Genomic DNA, 19810 nt, shown 5'->3' on the forward strand with positions numbered 1-19810 from the left:
TACATGAAACCGTGCATGCATTCTTTGGCTAATCCAAATTCCAATAGAAGGGATAAAGAAGCTGAGACAATAGGATAACTGCTCCAAATACCGTGTTTATTTCACCAAACATTCACTCGCTGTAACATAGCGTTAAAAGATTTGGTAGGTTTACTGTGGCACCTGCTGCTGAGGAGTGACTAAGACAGAAATCCAATTTTCTCCATTACTCCAGAGATTGCATTTCTTTGAACTTATTCAGCTTCCCTGTAAATTGCCCTCATGTTGAAGTGAAAATGCAATTTTAAATGTTCATGTAGTACCTCATTCATTTCTGAGAATAATATATTTTAATGGGCTCCATGGGATGTGAAGTGCACAATACTTGCAGCATGTTATCATAAGGGCCTGGAAGTAAAGGCAGTTGTGTTTTGAGCACAGGATTTTTCCTTTTTTCTTTTTATTGACAAGTGTTTTGCACTGTTGAGTTGATATTTCAAATACGGAGACCATGTAAGGTTGTGAGTCAGTCGCTCATAAAAGTGCTGTGAAGCAAAGGGCAAGCTGAAAGCCAAAAGGCTGAGAATAACTCGTGGATGTGCTGTTATGTGTGCTGATAGTAGGGGAGAGGGTGAAAAGCTTCAGACACAATCGATACCTGGGAATGTGTGGAGCTGGTATGTGCAGAAGGACCACTGATGCCTTCAGAGAATGAAATGCATTCACCTAGAAGATGAATATCCCTCACTGAGTATTGATATATGAATTATGATCTATAAAAAACAATCTGAGCCCTCTGATTTGGAGTTATTCGCACCAAGCAGTGAGGTGCAGGTTGCTATCACCCCTCCGTACAGTGGCCTTAAGGTAATGTAGAGATGTGGACGGCCCTCTCTAAAGCCAGTGTTTGATTTCTACATTCTGGGTTACTGTGGAAACATGGAGGGATATTTTAATAGTTTATGTAGATGTAGATGTGAAGAGCTCATTCTAAACTGGCAAAAACACCTGATTGTCCCTCAGGAGAGCACATGCCTCTGCCAAGACCTGACAGTCACACTCTCATAGATATCAGTTCCCTAAATCTGCATGAATTTATTCATTATGGTCCATTATCATTCCCTGGGAAAATAATGAAAATGTTGAAAAACACACCCAATCTTGCAATGTTAACAAAAGTGGAAAAAAATCGTCTTCATCTGTTCCGTATCAGCACGAGAATGTGATGGGTTCTGGATCCATACCGCATCCCTCCAGCAAGTTCCCACGGAACTCCATTCTGCTGTTTTCGTGTAATCCTGCTTACGAACCAACAAACAAGTTGAAGGGGTTGAAAACATAAACTCACTGGCGGAGGAAATGATTTTCAGGTGATTATAAACGAATGAAAACAATTTTTTTCTGCCTAAACCAAACACACTGGTCCTTTAAATTCGTTTGAATCCCTGTGTTGTTCCACCAAACAGATGCTGGCATGAACAAGGTCGACCTACAAGGACAGAGTCTGTGTTTTTCTGGGCTGTTTAGAGGTAGACGGGTGGCACTTACTGAGACACAGTTAATATTCATAATCTTGGTTAAATATTTCAGCCCTGACCTGAGTACAAGTTTCTCCTGAATTGTTTAACTCCCGTAATTTATAACCTGATGACAGTTTGCTGCTTCTGCTCTACTAGAACCACAAAGCTCTTTGCTTCTACACACACACACACACAGTGTTTGATAAGCCTTCTCTAAATGACACATGACATTTCAGTCTCCCATAGGGTCGTGGTCAAGTATACCTTGTTAAAACCATCCTGAGGGGAAGATCATTTTATTTTCCAAACACAGAAACAAGACAAAGCACTTAGTGTGCTCTGAACACGTGCTCGTTTTTTCCGGTGTGACAACAGCGGGCAGCAGCTGTCACCTCCAACATCATTGGGCCCTGTGCTCCTTGAGAAACTACCAGGACAGATGGTGTGGACAATTTTTATGACAACAGACCTTTTCCTAAGAAACCTACACATAATGGTTCTGAATGCTGTTTGTATGAACCATAGACTGTGTATAAAGATGGACGACAGGACAACTCCCCAAAAGTGAAGCCAAAGTGTTTTGATCGCCACCTGCTGGCTGGCTGATGTTTGTTCGAGTCTTCATTCCCCCCTCCGTACGTTTTCAGACTCCTGCTCCGATGCACACGATATTTTAACTTCAGATCTGGATAGTGGGAGGAGGTGGAGAAGTGTCGTCCATCTTTATATATAGTCTCTGGTGTGAACTTCATTTTCTCTGTCACACACACACGCCATTAAAGACACAGGAAACAGACAGTGTTGAAAATCTTACAATGTATATAATTGACACAAGATTTCAGGTACAACAGCAAATGAGACATTTGTATTTTTCATCCTCTTTCTGGCATCTACTTTCACCGTAAGCACAAACTCTCCATAGATTTCTGATAACAAACAAAACCTAAGTAAATAAAAACAAGAACAAATTTAAAATTTCTTTCTTAATAAATTGGCACCTTTCAGAAAAACCTCCCGTACTCCACTCAGTGTAGAGTAAAGCTGTTTTAAATGGTCGGATAATCAGCTTTGCATTTTTTGCCACCCACAGTAATGAATGAGGTCAGGATTGAGGCGCACACCCACTGATGTGAGATCAGCGCTCTGGACAGACCTCTCTCCTGCTTCCCTCTCACTCGTAGGGGCTTTAACACTGTTCCAGCACAGTTGGAGAGGAGACGTCTTGCTGGGCCACATCTATCTGCATACACACATCCCCGATCAATAGTCATTCCTGGAAGGTGTTGACTCACGTATTGATCGACCATCCTGTGATGTCTTTGTGCTGACAACGCCATTTATTGGCCTCATAAAAGTGCTGGTTTTTATAAAAGGGAGGGGGACTTTGAGCAACAAACTAATGAGATCAAAAAGGTGATGGAATAGAGGAGGGGTGTGGGGTGGTGGCGGTGGCGGTGGCGGGGGGAGGGGGTTGTGCAAATTTCAGCCGATGACATCGTGAGGGAGTCATTAAGACTGAAGTCCGAAGTCATAAGTCGTCGTTGAATTGGAATGTCGCCATCACAGTCGGAGTAATTTCTCATTCTTTACAGGGCGTGTCGTGGACGTTCACATTCATACTCTGATTTTTCGAGAGGGTCACAACAACAAAAAAGAAAAACGACGACCCGTGCGACGCTCTCGCTAATCGATCTTTGTTTAACATTTGCATCTAATGTCATTACATCTTGTCTTTTTCTATCTCAAAATTGACCTCAACCTTATACAAAGTGTCAAAGGCAGTCACAGGCAGATTTCTTAACCAGGGACTAACACACACACACACACACACACACACACAAACAGACACCCGCACAGAGCAACAAAGCATTCATTAATAAAGCGTTTGAAAAACAGACCATCAACACATCCTGTCAGCTCACACATATGACAAGAACCTCTCCTGTTTTCAGAGCAGTAGTTAAACCAAGAATCCGACAGACGTGCGCCTCACACTTCGACAGAGCCTCAAACTGGATCTGCAGTAACTGTTGAGCTCTTAAAGGTTTTCTCACTAACTGAATTGTAGAGGATTGTCCCCGAGTACAACTGAAGAAATGATGTACTTTAAAAGGAGCGTGTCCATATGCGTCTCCCCCCCCGCTCCATTTCTCTGTCACATAACAATACTAACAATAAGTACAGATATGATCAATATGGATTGGGAGTTATTACAGTAGTAGGTCGGAAATATCATTTTTGTAAAATGAGATATATTAATCTCCAGTTGCTGTGAGTTGAATAGCACTCTAGAATACAATGTGGGCCCAATACATTTTCATACATTTCATTTCTGTGGCATCCGAACTAGATTTATAAACGCTCATATTGTCGGCCCCCTCTTTTGCTCCATCAATCAAAGACAAGCACACACAACACACACAGACATGTACACACACACACACACATATATGCAAGCATAGTCCCGTCATCCTGCACACAGTATTCTTAAATGAGAGCGTTGACATTTCTTTGAATTAAAAACGTGGTTACGCGTTTCCTAACCCAGCGAACCTCTCATCAGGAAAAAAACCCTCACACTGTGTTCCCCACAACATTCCCACTAAGGTTGACACGTAATGAAGCACTGTGTCATTGTCATATTGCCTCGCCATCACGTCGAAGCACGAGCAAAGCTTTAAAGGTCATAATAACTGACGAGCGGGGGAGGAGGGCGGGGGGGCTGGGGTGAGGAGGGAGCGGGAAGAAAGAGGCACTGATATAAAAAAAAAAAGTTGCAGAAAGTAGAAGGCAGATACGAATGTGACAGGTGATGAAAGAAATAAGAGCTGTAGCATACAATGATCTGGCCGTTATAACATTTCGATACCTACTTGGCTATTTTCTCTAGAAAACGACAAAGAAGCAATCAAAATATGTACACTGCTGCGGTTGCTATAGAAATTTGCTTCACAGACGTGCACGCTGTGGCCTGGATCATTGCTGCAACTCGAAAAAAAACCCACTTATGACCCTGCTGGTTGCAATTAAGATGAGCACACAAAATTATGCATATTATATATTTTTTTGCTCTGCCGTGCACGTTAAAGGAATACTGGAAGGACAAAAAAAGAAGCGCTACATGACAGCAGTGTTTCTGCTTCTGTATATTTCGGTTTATGCTACACGTTTTCCAAAATCCCCAGCTGACGACGCCGCGCTGCGAGGGCGACCTCACACCGACACCCACCGCTCCGCACACAGCACAGCGCTCTACAGTGGGAAGCTGCTGTCATCTGAGACCTGGCGCGGCCGAGCACGTGTTTTGCTTACACCCGACTCTCGAGTTGATCCTACACTGCCAGGAGGGGTTTTTCTTTTTTTTCGAGAGAGAGAGAGGGAGATCTGTCTCAGCGGGGGGAGGGCGGGCAGGGAAGGGATGAGTGGATGGATGGAGATGTGAATGGGGGGGGTCATGTTACCCCTAGATTAGACGATCATGTCAGTGTGAGTGTGATCGCGGCTATTATTACAGCTTAAATGGCAGAAAGTGCTGATGCAATAGAGCGCTCTCATCCTGGCTGCGAGATTTTCTGAGGCTTAATGCGTTAAGAGGTCTGGTCGGCTACGACGTCCAGATTATCCTCCTGTAAAAGTCACAACTATTTAATTTCATCCAAAGTTTGTGGTTTGTGTTCTATTTTCTTTAAATACTTTGCAGTCATTAAATCACCGTAGGCTTTATTATTGTGAGTGATTAATAAATAAAGAATTATACCGAACACAAGTGCTGTTTTAAAGGGACTGGAGTGACAAATATATGGATCTGAGCGCCACTGCAAAGCCCCGTTCTCCCTCTCCCCGTGGTGTCAACACCAACACACCGTTAGCAATATCGTTTTTACACATCGTCTTAGGTACAGATATAATCTCAGAGAACCCAAACACCAGAAACAAAACAGAAGATGCAAAAAGACCAGCTCTAATGGCGTCATAATATAGCGAGAAATAAAAGACGAGAGCAGAATCAAAACATTTATGAATACTCGCAATTCCACTTTGTTCTAATCCAGAACCAAAAGAATGTCCATCCAAGTGATTTTTTGTGGTTGTTGTTGTTGTTGTTTCCTCGTATTTACTTAGTTTTGGCAAAGTAACTAATCCCCATCTTCTCCTCCCTCCCCTTTCAGCCTCCCCCAACCCTGTGTCCCATACTCAGTCCCAGTCGGTGGATTCCCCCTCAATTATCGCCGCAGCAGCAAAAGGAGCAGTGGAATCAGGTAAGTGGCGACGCAGGGGAGGTTGTGGTTGGCCGACGCTTTCACCTTCTTGTTCTCCGGAAGGTAGGGGTAGCGAATGGGCCGCTCGGTGACGGGGTCGATTAGACGCGGGCCCCTGGAGCACATTTCTTCAGTGCACATGCCGCTTCCTGAACCGCTGACGTCGTCACCTACGGACAGAGAGAGTCAGGACATGAGATTCCACAACTTGTGAAGATAATCATTCAATCAATCCTACACAGCGAATGACAAAATACACTATATAGCTATATAAACCAGTTCAGCCTCACTGTTATGTGCTATATTTCTGTTACATCGTTATAGATTGTGGCAAAAACAGAAGTAACAATATCACAGCATGGTCTGCATAATTCTATCCCGGATGATTTTACTCCAGATATGACCCCGCTTCACTCTTTACACTTTTTAGATTCTCAGTAGAAATACAGTAAAAGAGAGACTTTTTCCAATAAGGTTTAATTCATTTAATTCTCGTATGCAGGTGTTTATGGGCCTTTGAACTGTCTTTGACATATAATACCTACGGTAAGCTTCTAGACAAATTTTGAGATTTAATATGTTTCAGCTTTCCTACTGCATCAGTGCTTTTTGTAATACTGACATTGGTTTGGCTTCTTTATCCAAGTTTGCAAAGAGCAACACACAATTTCTTTTTGCGGGGGGATAAAGGCTGATTGCTTCTTGAAGATTTGTGCAAAAGAGCTTCACACAGCTGAATAGGACATTCATACTTATGCAAGTAACCTCTACCAGCTCTGAATAGATGTTTCCCTCTTGTCAAACACATAAAACCAACAGAGTTTCGGGTCTCTGTATGACACCTGTGTTCCCTGTTATATGAGATGGTGTGAAAAATGTGTGAACCCCCATTTAAAAGTGTAAACACATTTGTAAGAGAGTTCTGCTGTGCTAAGGAGGTGATGATGAAGATCAAGTAGATCCCAGTTTCATTAAGCGTGCCTTAGCAGTCGAGAAAAACTGTAATCTATTAGACACACTGTGCTTATACACTGTTTGTTGGCTGGCATGACGGATGAGGTTGACTCTGCAGGTGCAAGCCCCAGAAGAAGGATGAGAGTTTTATTGCCAGCACTGTACGCACGCTGTTTTTTAAAAAATATGACTGAAAAGCATTGTTAATCAGGCCAAGCATTTTTTATACCTGTTTCTTAATTCCACTTCTACTGCCTTTGCTATTTTTAGTTTAGAGGAACTAAGGCAGACGTTTTCTCCCTCCTCAGACGTATAGGGACTGAGTTGATTTATCTTAAAGCAACACTGTGTGTGTTTTACTAGGCAACAGCGCCCTCTGCAGCAACATGTTACATATTACCCATGATCCCCAGCTTCCTGAACCAGAAGAGCGGCCACAACAAATACACCAAACTAACCATATATACGTTGTTTTTTTCTGAGTTCTAAGTCTGTTTAACTGATCTACAGTTCAGCATTACTCTTGAACTTGCTGGGCCAGATTCAGAAAATTGAAGCTGTGAACCAGCTCACCAAATTTACATAGAGCAAGAACAGTGTTGAGGGTGAAGAGTAGGAAATGAAAGCTGGAACATTCTCACTATTTCAAGTCATCGAACCATCAAAGTACTTTTGAAGCTGTTTTTGTTTTTAAGTTAAAAAGCTGCATAGTGTTGCTTAAATCATCTGAAAAGAAGAAACCTGTGGACTAAGTTGATAATGGTACTCACTGGTGTCCTGAAAGTCCACATCCTGGCCGTTGAGAGCGTTCTTCGAGCGGTGCGTCATGATCTTCAGCTGCATGATCTGCTGACGTATTGTCATGTCTGGCTTGGTGATGTCGATTTCCACTTCTGGGTTGTTGATCTGACTGGCAAGGCCATCGCCCATCACCTCGGGGAGGTACCTGGCACACGTGAACACTTGTTTAACATGGTCTCTTGCATCCATTTGGAAAATAGTATTTAATGAGTGGAAACTATTTCTTTAGTAGTTTGTAGAACCATATGTATTTCAATGTCTGATCACCTCAGTAACAACTCACAGTTCCCATTATAGTATGCATTAAAAAGTATTTTTGGAAGACAGAATATTATGTCACTTGGAAATTCATTTTTTATTTACGGTTTAAATTCCTACCTGGCGCGGCTCATGCCGTTCCAACACTTCTCCTCGGCCCCTGTTCCAGTAGCCACTCTGTCGCTGCAGAGCAGACTTGGAAGGGACACCCAGTACGACTGCATGTCCCTCAGTCGCACAGTTACGTCAGACACCTGAGTGGACAAGAGCAGATTCGTGAGCTTTTTCACTTCGCTCCAAATCACAGCCTGATGGTTCATCCTGTTTCCTCAATAACCAAGTGCGCTGTTCATCTGACTCATTCATCCGTCCAAGCATTCATTCCCATCCAATCACCCAGTAGACGTCTGTGTTAAGGTGAAATGAACAGCAAAATGGGTTTAATTGTCCATGATGAGCAACGGCTCCTGTGTCATAAACCATCACTATGAACAGGACACATCCATCAGAGAGCAATGACAAACAATACAGTCAGGTAAACACGAACCAGTTTGTCCATTTTGCTGGAGCTGGTTTCCATCCTGTCCTCCACTGTGAACCTCCCTCTCTTCGTGGCTTCTTCGACTCCCGTGCTGCTGGTTCCGCCCTCTCTGAGGTTTCCACAAGCCTGGAACAACTGGAGCAGCAAGAAAGGGAGGAAAAGACAAGACAGAGAGAGGATTTATGAGAGAGGGACAAATTAAGGATAAAACAAGTAAATTGACTCAGTTTTGTTCAGCTCAGCTTTCCAAACAGCAGATCTAAAGGCTTCTTCATCAAATCCATCTCCATATACAACTATTAACTTGAACCTAAGGGCTCGTACGCGCTCTATAAACTTTACCTTCCTGCCATACGTAGTTCATACTCTGGGTCTTTATTGGTAGTGGTGTCAACAAGACTGAAATCCGATAACGCTGAACCAGCTCTCTGAATAAAATCCTATAATCCCACACTCGCACTGCATCAGCAAAATGTTGTGTTTGTTAGACCAACTTATCTTCAGGTTCACAAAGAATCTTTCAGCATATTAGTACCCACAGTGTGATGGTTGTTTTGCGTGATCCCGGGAGTCAATCGCAGCGTCGTTCTGGCAGAATAGTTTTGCGGCTCAGAAAACACAAGTCGTCCCTGGGCTTACGTTTCATAAATGGTGTCCAGGGAGGACAGTTAAACTGCCGTCAATCTGTCCGTCAATCTGCCCTGCTTAGGGGAGCCTGGAGCCTTTGAACCTCCACAGTTAACTAGAAAATAATCCTGTTGTAAGCTTCCAGTCAGGTCCGTCACCATATTTAAAAAATTTTAAAATACGATGCTAACTCACTTACATTCCACATATTAGAGAAAAATTACATAACACGACATGTGTCAACAGATTATGTGAATCAATCTGTCCCACTCCTGCTCTAAAGTAATGTTACACTGTGAGCGTGATCACCACTCTGAACCAGGTCAGAGGCAGTCCGCCCAGCCGTGCTCTTTAACGGCAAACCAGCACAGAAGAACCTTTGTCTTTTCCTCTCACCCTCGACCCTGTTTTCCACCTTCGCCAACGACTCGAGGCAGATTTTTTCATTGCCGCCTGTGCCTCTAAAGGATCAAATAAAACAGCGGCTCAAACACCATTAAACTGTGAAGTAAATGCTTTGGCCCACGGGGGCTCGGGCATGACTCACATCCCTCCAGTTGAAGTCAGGTCCGTGGAGCAGTGCACCAGCATTCATTTACTGGCTGGATAGGTGATAATTGTGCGAAAGTAAGGGCAATGAGGTAGCACAGTGAGCAGTGAACAGCCCAACATTGTTTGGCACTGAACCTGGATCAATGAGTGTTCATTAGTTTGCACAGTGGCATTTCCTGACACAGCTCCTATTTCTTTTGTCTTACTTCTTTTACCATTGTTTTTTTTAAAGCTTTACCAACTTAGATCAACATTTCAAAGCCCCAGAAAAGTCAAATCTCGTCTTTCCTTACAACATTAAACATTCACGACTAAATAAGCAACAATCAGCTTATCTGCCCAATCGGGACTGTGCGGATGTGCTTTGAAAACCTCTGATTGATGAGAAGCTACGTATGCAAACAATCCCACATCTCATCTCATCTCCTGCTAAATCCTGTATATGGTGGAGAGAAGTGCCGAACATCATTTTCTTTTCCATCTGAGCTTCACACACTTCAAAGACGTGCAGCGTGAATTATTTATTCCAAACTTTGTCCACTCACTTCAATTTACCACACGTGGACTCAAGTCAAGTTCAAGACACATCTCAAAGATGATTAATGCAAACAGGATGAGAAGGGTGAGAGTACTTCAATGAATAAAAGTTTTGGGTCTGTCTTCAGTTTGTTATACATTCGCTGAACTTTTTAAAAGTACCGTTTTTAGTTGGGGAGTAGATGTAACAAGTTACATTTACTCCTGTCACTGTAACAAAGTTGTCAATTATATTTAAATTTCAGTTATACTTAAGAATCTGCGGCGCTCTTTGCAGGGGTCTCTCATCAAAACAATAAGAAATGACCTAGTTTGATTGTGGGAGTTTTTGTCTTTACCACCATAACTGTTTGTGCTTTACTGAGACAGACAGAAGTGAATAATCGTGACCCACTCCAAGTGAACAATACAAACAGCAGAAGAAAAAAGAAAAAAGACTTGCAAACTAGGGAGCAGTGTATTTATATTACGTCATACGGGATGTGTCCCTGAAGTTATAACAGAGACGAACAAAGCTACAGATAAAGTAGATATGACAGCAATTAAATGGCTATGACAATGAAATGCCCCGTTAACTTAAATACAATTGGGCATTTCTCTGAGTTTGAACATTGTTGGAAACATTATGGATGATATAAAACATAGATTCAGTTATATTTAGTAACGTCAATGAGGAAATGTTACATATTGAATCTTTAACCAATATAAAAGTGACAGTTGAGTTGTCATGTGCACAGTAAGCAGCGGTAAGTGCAGTGTACAGCTAATTTGTCTTGAGTGATATTGAAATACTGTGATATCAGAGATATTGAGCAGCTGTGATGTGGTGTTGACACAAAATCATTCGATTTTTTCCCCCGGAACTCTGTAATGTATTCTCTGTAGTAAATACAGTGTGTATGGTTAAGTCAGCCGTGCACATCTGCATTTCTCATTGTGTGTTCTGACCTTGCTGTTGATGGTCGCCATGTTATCCATCATATTAAGCACGGCTTCTGATATGCGATAGGGAAGGGAGAGGACCACGCTATCCACGCCAGATGGACCATCAAAGCGATCGGCCACCTGCATCATGGTTTCTGTAAAGACAGGAGCCACAGCGAGCGTGAAGAAGGATGAAACCTTTCATATATCAGAAGTTAAACGAGTTGTGTGTGTGTGTGTGTGTGTGTGTCACCCACCTGCCAGATGCCTCCACTCAGTGTTGAGGTCAGCCTGGTTGGCCAGACAACCCTTCATGACATTGCTGCAGTAGTTGGCACAAGGTCTGGCGGAGGCCATGCCGCGGCAGTGGGGACAGTAAGTCATCCTCATCATGGCCCGCGTGCACTCTGGGCTCAACTGCACCTGGGGTAGACCGAAATAAAAACACACCTGGATGAAAAATGTCTGTTTTGTCAAGCATGTATGATCTAATAGTTTAAGAGATGAAACTGAACGCAGCAGTTGATCAAACTGTATATTTCACCACAGTGAAAAGCCCTGCTGTTACTTTATAAATGTACATGGTTTCTACAAGATAAAATGAATATTTTCTAAGGCTTTTGAAATTATAAATGCAATTTACAACCTATTCCATGTCCATACTTGCAAAAAGAGGAAAAGTCAAAACCCCAGAAGTACTTGCAAAGTCAATTTATTCACATTCAAAACTTGAAGTGAGTAGAGTGCATACTTTCACCAAGGCCCAACATTCACCTTAAATTGCACACACTCATAGATATCAGTTCCCTGTATGTGCTGGATTTTTTCCATCAAGATTCATGAATTATTCTCTGGGAAAGTGGGGAAACTGTTGAAAAAGCTCAATCTCAAAATGTTAAAGAAAGCGGAAAAAAAATCCTGGATCCACACCAAAATGTAAGGGGTTCTTCCCTGACTCCTACCACATCCTTCCGCCAAGTCCCGAGGTAATCCGTCCAGTTGTTTTTGTGTAATCCTGTGTGTAAACAACAACTAGGCTACATTCATCTGAGCTGTTCCCCAATCTCCTCCTCAATGATGTTAAGCCACTGAGTTGACTTGTAATGATGGCTTCGATCCAAACACGGTCCGGAGGTGGTTTTCAGGAGTTGCAGGAGTTAATGTTAGTACAGAGTGGGGTCGTGCTGGGGCTGGACTAAGGAGACGCTCCAGAACTGTAATGGGTGACATGGCGGCTTTATGTTTTCTGAATTCTCACTGTCATGCCTTTATGACCAAAGTTCAGAATTTTAGCATTTTCTGACAAAAGGTGCCACAGGGATCAAATCTGAAACCAAGCAGTAAATGCACCGTTCTCATGTTAGATCTTGTTGAACTTGCACTTATAGAAATTATGTGAGAATCTGTTTTAACTTATTCATGTCACAGGTTTGAACCTGCTGGCCGGGTTTTTTATGTTCTCCCCCCATGGCTTCCTCCCACAGTCCAAACACATCCGGGTTCGGTTAATGAGACACTTTAAATTGTGCGTAGGTGTAAATGTGAGCGTGAATGGTCGTGTCGGCCGTGTGATGAACTGGTGACGTGTCCACATTGTACCCCGCCTCTTGCCCAATGTCACATGTCTAACAAATGGAACAAATCAGTTTAAATGTGTTCTTCCAGAAGTAGCGAGAAGCCACTTTAGCCCATTTACCACATCACACGAATTGGTTGTGTTCTGATTAAGACTGGACTGCACATTAGTGGTTATTGGTTCCATGTATAGTTTTGTTACAGTGTGATCAATACAATACAATGACTCAAATTAATGCATCTTTATGAATGTGCTGTTAACTTCAAAAAACAATCCATTTTCAAGATCTGTTTCATATAAAGAGCTGTGAATATGTGTGTTTCTCGAGCCAGACATTAATAGTGGCAGAAACATGGGAGGTCACCGCCCATGCTGACCTTTTTCAGTTTGCACCAGACCACCATTGGGCACAGTTTCCTTGGAAACCACTTTGGGAGAATTCGCTTTTTGTTTCACATGCGATGAAAAGGCCCTGACATTCATGGGAGTATTCTCAGTCCCTCACTCCATCCCTTCTGCCTCCTCCATTTCTCTCTCTATCCCACAAGGTTGTTCCCCCATGGAAAGGGCCTTCGTGCATGAAAAATGAAACTGGGTTAATACCAGTAAGCTCTGTTCACAAGAGAGTATAGCTATGCATGCAAAACCCCAGGAAGTGTGTGTATGTCGTAGAGAGAGAGAGAGAGAGAGAGGGAGAGAAAGGGAGAGAAAGGGAGAGAGATGGAACGAGCCCAGCTACGCATACAAAGCTCCTCTAAGCTGACATCTGGGCCAGCCTGATGCTTTTCCTGGAAACTGTGCTTCCAACAGCAAAGTCATAGTAAAATCAGGTTTTAACAAATATACAATGGAAATAGGGCGACAATAGGGTTCAGGTGGGAAAACAACCAGCTCCAGACCTGTCAGTCATTTGATCCCAGTCCGTTGGATGTGAAAACAATCTTTTTCAGGCTAAAAGGGATTTCTCAGGATGGTGGTCATCTCCTCTGATAAATGTTATCAACATTATCAAAGGAAGCTCTTCTGTGGCACTAGTGCAGCTCTAAAGTTAAAAACAATAATTGTACAATTTGAATCAAACAGTCTTCATAGTGTTCTGTTTTCTTCTTGGCTGAGTTAAATGGCTATTTATGGTTGTTCAGTATAAACCCAATCCCCCCACAGGGATAATTAAAATGTGATCTAATCACATTTGATCCACATAATGCAAAAGCAATTTATTTTGATGCTGTTTCAACTCTAAACGCGGTCTTACACCACATTTAGAAAAAAACACGTAATAGGCCTAAATTAGTAAATACATCTCTGATGCATGAGAGATCAATCTCACTTGGTAATCATTGCCAGTTACCCGAGGAGCACAGCATAGAGTGAAATAAGTCACACAGAGCAGCAATAACCACATTCCCAGGCTTAATCTCAAGTCATATGAGACATGAGTCAGATCCTCACTCCTGCCCTCCTACTCTCCCCCTTCCTCCCCTGCTTATCCTACCACTCATTAGCCGGGGATGAGTCAGACAAATGCTTTTTGGGTGAGAGAGAAGAGTGAGGGAAGGGAGTGTGCAGCGATGAGTGGAGAAATGCCTGAAAATGAGCGAGATGGGGGGATGTTGAAAATGCTAAGAGGTTCAACAAAGGGCGTTGGCGGGGAATTAAAAAAAATGAAATGCGTATTAGGGAAAGAGAGTCATTAATCTAGTTTCTGTTAAATCATCCATACAGTATTAACACTGGGGATCCTGGGCCAGGCCCAGCAGACATGACACAGTGTGTAACTCCTCCGTGCTGCTAATTGGAGGTTGATGTTGACAACTTCCTCAGTAACCGTGGAGCCGCATGTGGTGCAACAGGCACGGTGAGGGAGGGGCTGTCAAATTAGAACCAGTGTTAAGACTCATGGAGCGCAGCAAAGGATCATTTTCATAATGGATCATTTCATTGATTCTTTTGTAATTGAACACAATGTTGAGGATAAAGGAAATTGCCCACTACGATTTCCCAGTTTGCAAAGGGAAGCGTCTTTGAAAAGCTTGTTTGTCTGTCCAATATGTCTGAAATACAAGAGAATTGATTTGCAGTGAAAGACAGCGAATCCTCACTTTTGAAATGCATATTTCTGCCAGTTTTGGCCAATCCATCTCTCCATCCATCTCTCCATCCATCCATCTCTCCATCCATCTATCCACCGCTAATCCTTTTGAGGGTTGCAGGGGGCCTGGAGCCAAAGTTTTCCCTAATCAATTTCTTAAATTCTGTATCATAATTGTCAATGGATCGACTAGTCAATTAATCAACAAATCTTATTAGCACTGTGCACCTTCTTTCTCTGTGCGTCACACACACACACACACAGACGCACACACATCGCACTCACTCTGACCTGGTTCACATCATCTCCGTGCAGGCCTCTTAACAGGAGCTTTAGGTTTGAAAGTCTCCCTTTGATATTTGCACATGTGGTTCTCTGACATGATTGTGTTACATTTTGAACAGCCGTACCCTCACTTGTCCTCGCCTCACCGGCACAACATGCTCCCCATACCTGACAGTGCCCTCCTTATTGCTCCCGGCGATGAAGCCTGAGACTCCTCTCTCTCTCTCTCTCTCTCTCTCTCGCCCTCTCTCTGCTTGTCTTTCCTGTGTAATTAGTAAGGATATATGAGCGACCTCTCCCCCTTGTGTTATGGAGCGAGCTGATCCAGACTCCTTGCCTCCAGAGTGAGCTATGTGGCGCGTGGCCTATTTCCTCCACTCCCTTACTCGAGGGAATAAAAACAGTCCGGAAAAAGTTAAGGACACAGCAACTGGTGCAGCCCGGAGCGAAGCAGGGGAGGAATTAATACTGTACCAGAGAGAAAGACTACATCTCGCTTTTTTTCCCAATATATCTCTATAAAAACATCTCTCAAATTATTCAGTCTTTCCACGTATACTGTATACGCCCCGTTCTCTCTCTGCTCTGCTCCAGCCTCCTTTCAGGATACTATATTTCATCACCTTTCACTACATCTCTCTATTTTTTATGGCTAAGCAAACTAATACCTAGCACGGATTCATGTCATGTTTCGTCTAATTTGGTAGCAAACACAGACTTCTGCACAGGACATTTGGAGCACACACACAAACGCACGGAGAGGTGTGTTTTTACTGTCCCCTGTTTTACACTCAATCCGGTTAGTCGCTCCCTGAGCAGCGCGTGGCAGCCGTCTTCAGTCGCGGGGCCCCTTTAAGTGGCGATACGTAGCTATAAATAGGAGCGGTTGTCTCATTAGGGCCCAATCAATCGGAGATAGAATTACAGGAGGGGAAAGCTAAGATCTAAATGCACATACAGGACTGTTTACACTAAAGGAAGACAGAGGAGGGAGCAGGGCACAGCTCAAGGAAACATCAACAGACATGATGCAGTACAATTTACTGGGCAAGGTCGGAGGATAAAGGAATGAGAGAGCAGTGAGATAGAGACGGGAGAGGAAGCTGGAGTTTGTCACAGTATTTTTTATTAACTTCCTTTCTTGGTCTCACTGTTCCAATCCACACAAATACAGCATCGTGCTCTTTGTGTGCTGCAGACGACGGCAACACGGTCTGAGATGAATATGAAACTGAATACAAAATTGAACAGCTGGTTGAAGTATGTACTTCTTTTTGTGCAATTGTACCTAACCGGCCTTGACTTGGATGATTCAAAGACAAATTAGACATTCCTTTAGAGCTGCAGGAATTTTCCTCCAGCCGAATCAGATTTGGCTTTTCATCTAAAATGTGCATCAACATTTTTTGCTGACAGTAGATACCAAACAAAAGCTGGAGCCTTTATCATATTAGGTTGCTGTGAGCTGTGAATCCAGAACCTCTAAGCACAAGGCAGAAGTCAATGTTATCTTAGAGCTTAAACCAGTCAAGGCCAGCCTCCCTTCCTCTGGGGCAGTCGCCCTCTCCTCACTCAGAATCACTCCGGATCTGGGTCTGCAGCTGCCTGCACCCATCGCAGACATCCTCACCAAGTGGAAAGGACGACTTGACGTAGTGGAATGATTTTGCCCTGGACAGCAGCGTGAAAGCGAGGAGCGCTTGCGCTGCAGCAGCTATTTCTGGGGACTGAAATGTCTCCAGCAGTACAGTGACAAAAAAAAAAGGAAAAGAAAAGACGACTGCAAGCGTCTCTGCCTGATGATTCAATTCTTTGACTTTCAGGAGGCAGCCCTACATTCCGTCTTTCTGCACAGTTCACTGGACTCAGCTTGGAGATTGACCAAGTGTGTCCATATAGTGACTGTTCTCACAAAGCAGTGTGTCCTCTTGCTTTCCCACTTAGGACTTGTGATGGGTGTGTGTAAATGGCCCCACGGGGCAGAAGGCAGTCCGTGACCTCACTCAGAATGGCAGCGGCGCCAGTGCCCTTCTGTTAGCACTGGTATGATGTTTGGTAATTTTGTAAAAGCTGTGCTAATTATTTACCCTCGTTCCCCGTGGCAGCCTATTTTAATGAACTCATTGCTTACTGTCCCTCAGCACAAACATAATGGCATCAGTTGGGAGATGTTTATTAACAAAATAGCCACACTGGGGAAACGTGCATCACCGATGGAGGGGGATAATGAAATTAATTGTGTATGTGTGTCGTTGCACCTCTAAGCACTTGTGTGCACATGTGCTCCAGCGTGTGCATGAATGTTTGCCTAAGAGAGATGCTTATCAGTTTAGCATCTTGCTGCCATAGCTCTTGACAGAGTCCTAAGCCACTCTGGCTGGCCCAGGGGTGCACCCATGTGTCACAAATCATGAATAGCATTTTCAACATTGGCGTGCTGCACATGCTAATTCTGATCCCAACTCCCCTGATTGCTTGCTTGAGTCTAAGATAAGCCGTGAATGTTGTGTCTCTGGTTGCGTTTGACTAGTTGCATGAGGGCCTTGGCTCCAGGTCGGGGAGTTTTAGCCGTCACTAACTGCTTTGCTGGACCAGCTCCCCCGTGGCTCGGATGTGCTCGGGCTCTGCTGCATGCAGGTACTTAATTGACACACTCCTCGGCTCCCTGTGTGTATGTGTGTGAGACGCTGCAACTATTTCTGGGTCAGAGACGTGCAGAAGAAGATATACTGGGCCAGGCGTAGCTCATGCTGATGCAAACAGAACAGTGTGCGCCCACCCGCAGTGCTAGGCAAGAACACATACATCAGAGTGGAAGGGGAAAGGATCACACAGATTCTTTCTCTGACATGCATTCAAATGGCAGCCTTGCAGTTTCGCATTTGCACCACAACCTATATCCTTTTCATTTCTCTTGCTTTTCGTCCGCTAACGCAAGTCCGACCTTGTAGTATTTTAATCAAGGGACATGTAATATTAGTCTCTGGTGCAGCATCTGTTTTCTCAGAGGATGCATATATTTCTAATGGGGCCACTGCTCTCAACACTCCCCTTGTCCAGTTTCTAATGGGAGATATTTTTCACTGGTGCATCAACACCAACCACCTCCCTCTCAGGAGCTGGAAGGATTTCTCAGACTTGCTCTGATCTTAACCTTATACGCTTGTTTTATACACAGAGGCGGCCGTTTCTCTTGGGAGACATTAACCCCCGGCCTTGGAAAATCCTTTTTTTCTTTTTTAGTGTGGAGTTGACATTATGTGTTGTTGCAGGGGCTGATTGTCTGAGCCGTGGGCCATGTTTTATGATGCCTCTGATTTCCATCAAACTTTGGGCTGCCTCTATTTTATATTATGTATGGAATAAATCTGGAGAAATGATTGCCTAACAATAGCTCTGGTGCTGCAGAGATAACTGAATCTCTCATCAGGTCATCATCATCATTGCGTTGGTGGATGGAGTGATTGATCTTCCCAGCATTGATTATGGATTATGTGAACAAATTGGACAGGCAGGTAAATCCGCTGAAGTGTGATGCAGGTAACCAGGAATTTTACTAGAGGATCTCTTGTTGTTCAATGCCTTTTAAACCCCAGACTTCATCTGACAAGCAGTTTATGTGTGTCCATCATTGTGCTGGCTAGTTATATTCCTTTGAGCTAATTAACTAGCTAGCTAATATTAAGTCCATCCATCCAATAAGAGTTGTTTTCGTTGCAAAATCATACTAGTGGAGGATGGAGACGTTAGCGTATAAAGATCATATGACCCAGACACGGATGAAAATAAAACGCCGGCTGACGACTGCCTAGAAAAAAATTATCAACAAGATGAGGTGACTGATAGAAGAAGACAGAGAAGTAGATATAGATAAGATCAAGCTTATTGTTTGTCTGATATAATATATAATTCTTATAAGGCAGTTTTTGTGTATTTAGTTTTAGAATTTCATGTGAAATTTTGCTGGTGGATAATTCTGCTCTCATTCAGTAATAATTTCCCCAATTTTATTGATGTTCAGCACAAACAAAACAAACTAACCTAATCACATTTGTACAATATAGGCCTAACTACCACTGAGATACTGTATATGTTCTGAGCTGATAACTTTGGAACCTAAAGGCTCAATGTACCTGCAACATTCAACCTGATTATCATGCTTTGCTGCTCACTGACATGGTTTTAAAACTATTGCTATCCGGTGTTTGCCCTTTAAACGTCTTAACATGCACATTTTTGATCAGGGAAATTTCCCCAGGCAAGCTCAGTTTTTAGACCCTCTGTATTTATAAACTGACCATGTCTTAATGATCATAAGAGGGACAACGAATAACACAAGAATACTCATAGAGATGGATTGGGAGGGAATAATAGCTCTTCAAAAGTTAGATATCAGTAGAACTGTATCTGTCGCTTCAATCAGTAAAACATACTCATGTGGAAAAGAAGCAAGCAGGGCTCGAAATTGCAAAAAAGAAAAGGGAAGAATGTGGTTAAGAAAAGTGGAGATTAAACCTTTTTACCTGGGACACCTTGCGCACCACTTCCCCGCTGACCAGCAGTCCCTGAACGAAGGAACGCGCAGCCACAAATGTGCGTGTGACCATCATCTTCATGACCCGGGGGGTGTCTGCAAAGGGCCGCAGTGTCTCTATCTGCTTGGATACACACTCCAGGTAGTCCTCGCCTGCAACCAACACACACACTCAGTCAAATCTATCTGAATATATCAAGAGATTAAGCTTTAGATTAAGCTTTAATGAAACATGAGGTAATCTCAAAAGTCTTTACAGGGTGAATAAATCACTGACAGTGTCGAAGCTGAGTCAGATTCTCTGCTCTTTATCCTACTTGTGTACAGTGTGTACTGTACAACATGTTGATGAGGGAAGTTCCCAGGCAATT

General features: G+C 43.2%; 1 protein-coding gene across 2 annotated transcripts in view; it reads right to left on the reverse strand.

The window, feature by feature from the left end:
- Positions 1 to 2300: 2300 nt before the first annotated feature.
- The window catches only part of gpc1b (glypican 1b), a 72718-nt gene continuing 55208 nt past the window's right edge, over positions 2301 to 19810 (reverse strand). For both annotated transcript variants that reach the window (XM_035171249.2, XM_035171250.2), the window contains 7 exons: positions 19429 to 19592; positions 11210 to 11375; positions 10977 to 11107; positions 8319 to 8447; positions 7892 to 8025; positions 7483 to 7658; positions 2301 to 5928 (listed from right to left, as the gene is read on the reverse strand). In XM_035171249.2, coding sequence (XP_035027140.1) covers positions 5723 to 5928; positions 7483 to 7658; positions 7892 to 8025; positions 8319 to 8447; positions 10977 to 11107; positions 11210 to 11375; positions 19429 to 19592 — 1106 coding nt within the window. In that variant the 3' untranslated portion in view covers positions 2301 to 5722. The remainder of the gene's footprint in view (positions 5929 to 7482; positions 7659 to 7891; positions 8026 to 8318; positions 8448 to 10976; positions 11108 to 11209; positions 11376 to 19428; positions 19593 to 19810) is intronic.

The sequence above is a fragment of the Hippoglossus stenolepis genome, chromosome 11 (assembly GCF_022539355.2).
Source record: "Hippoglossus stenolepis isolate QCI-W04-F060 chromosome 11, HSTE1.2, whole genome shotgun sequence".
Classification (NCBI taxonomy): Eukaryota; Metazoa; Chordata; class Actinopteri; order Pleuronectiformes; family Pleuronectidae; genus Hippoglossus; species Hippoglossus stenolepis.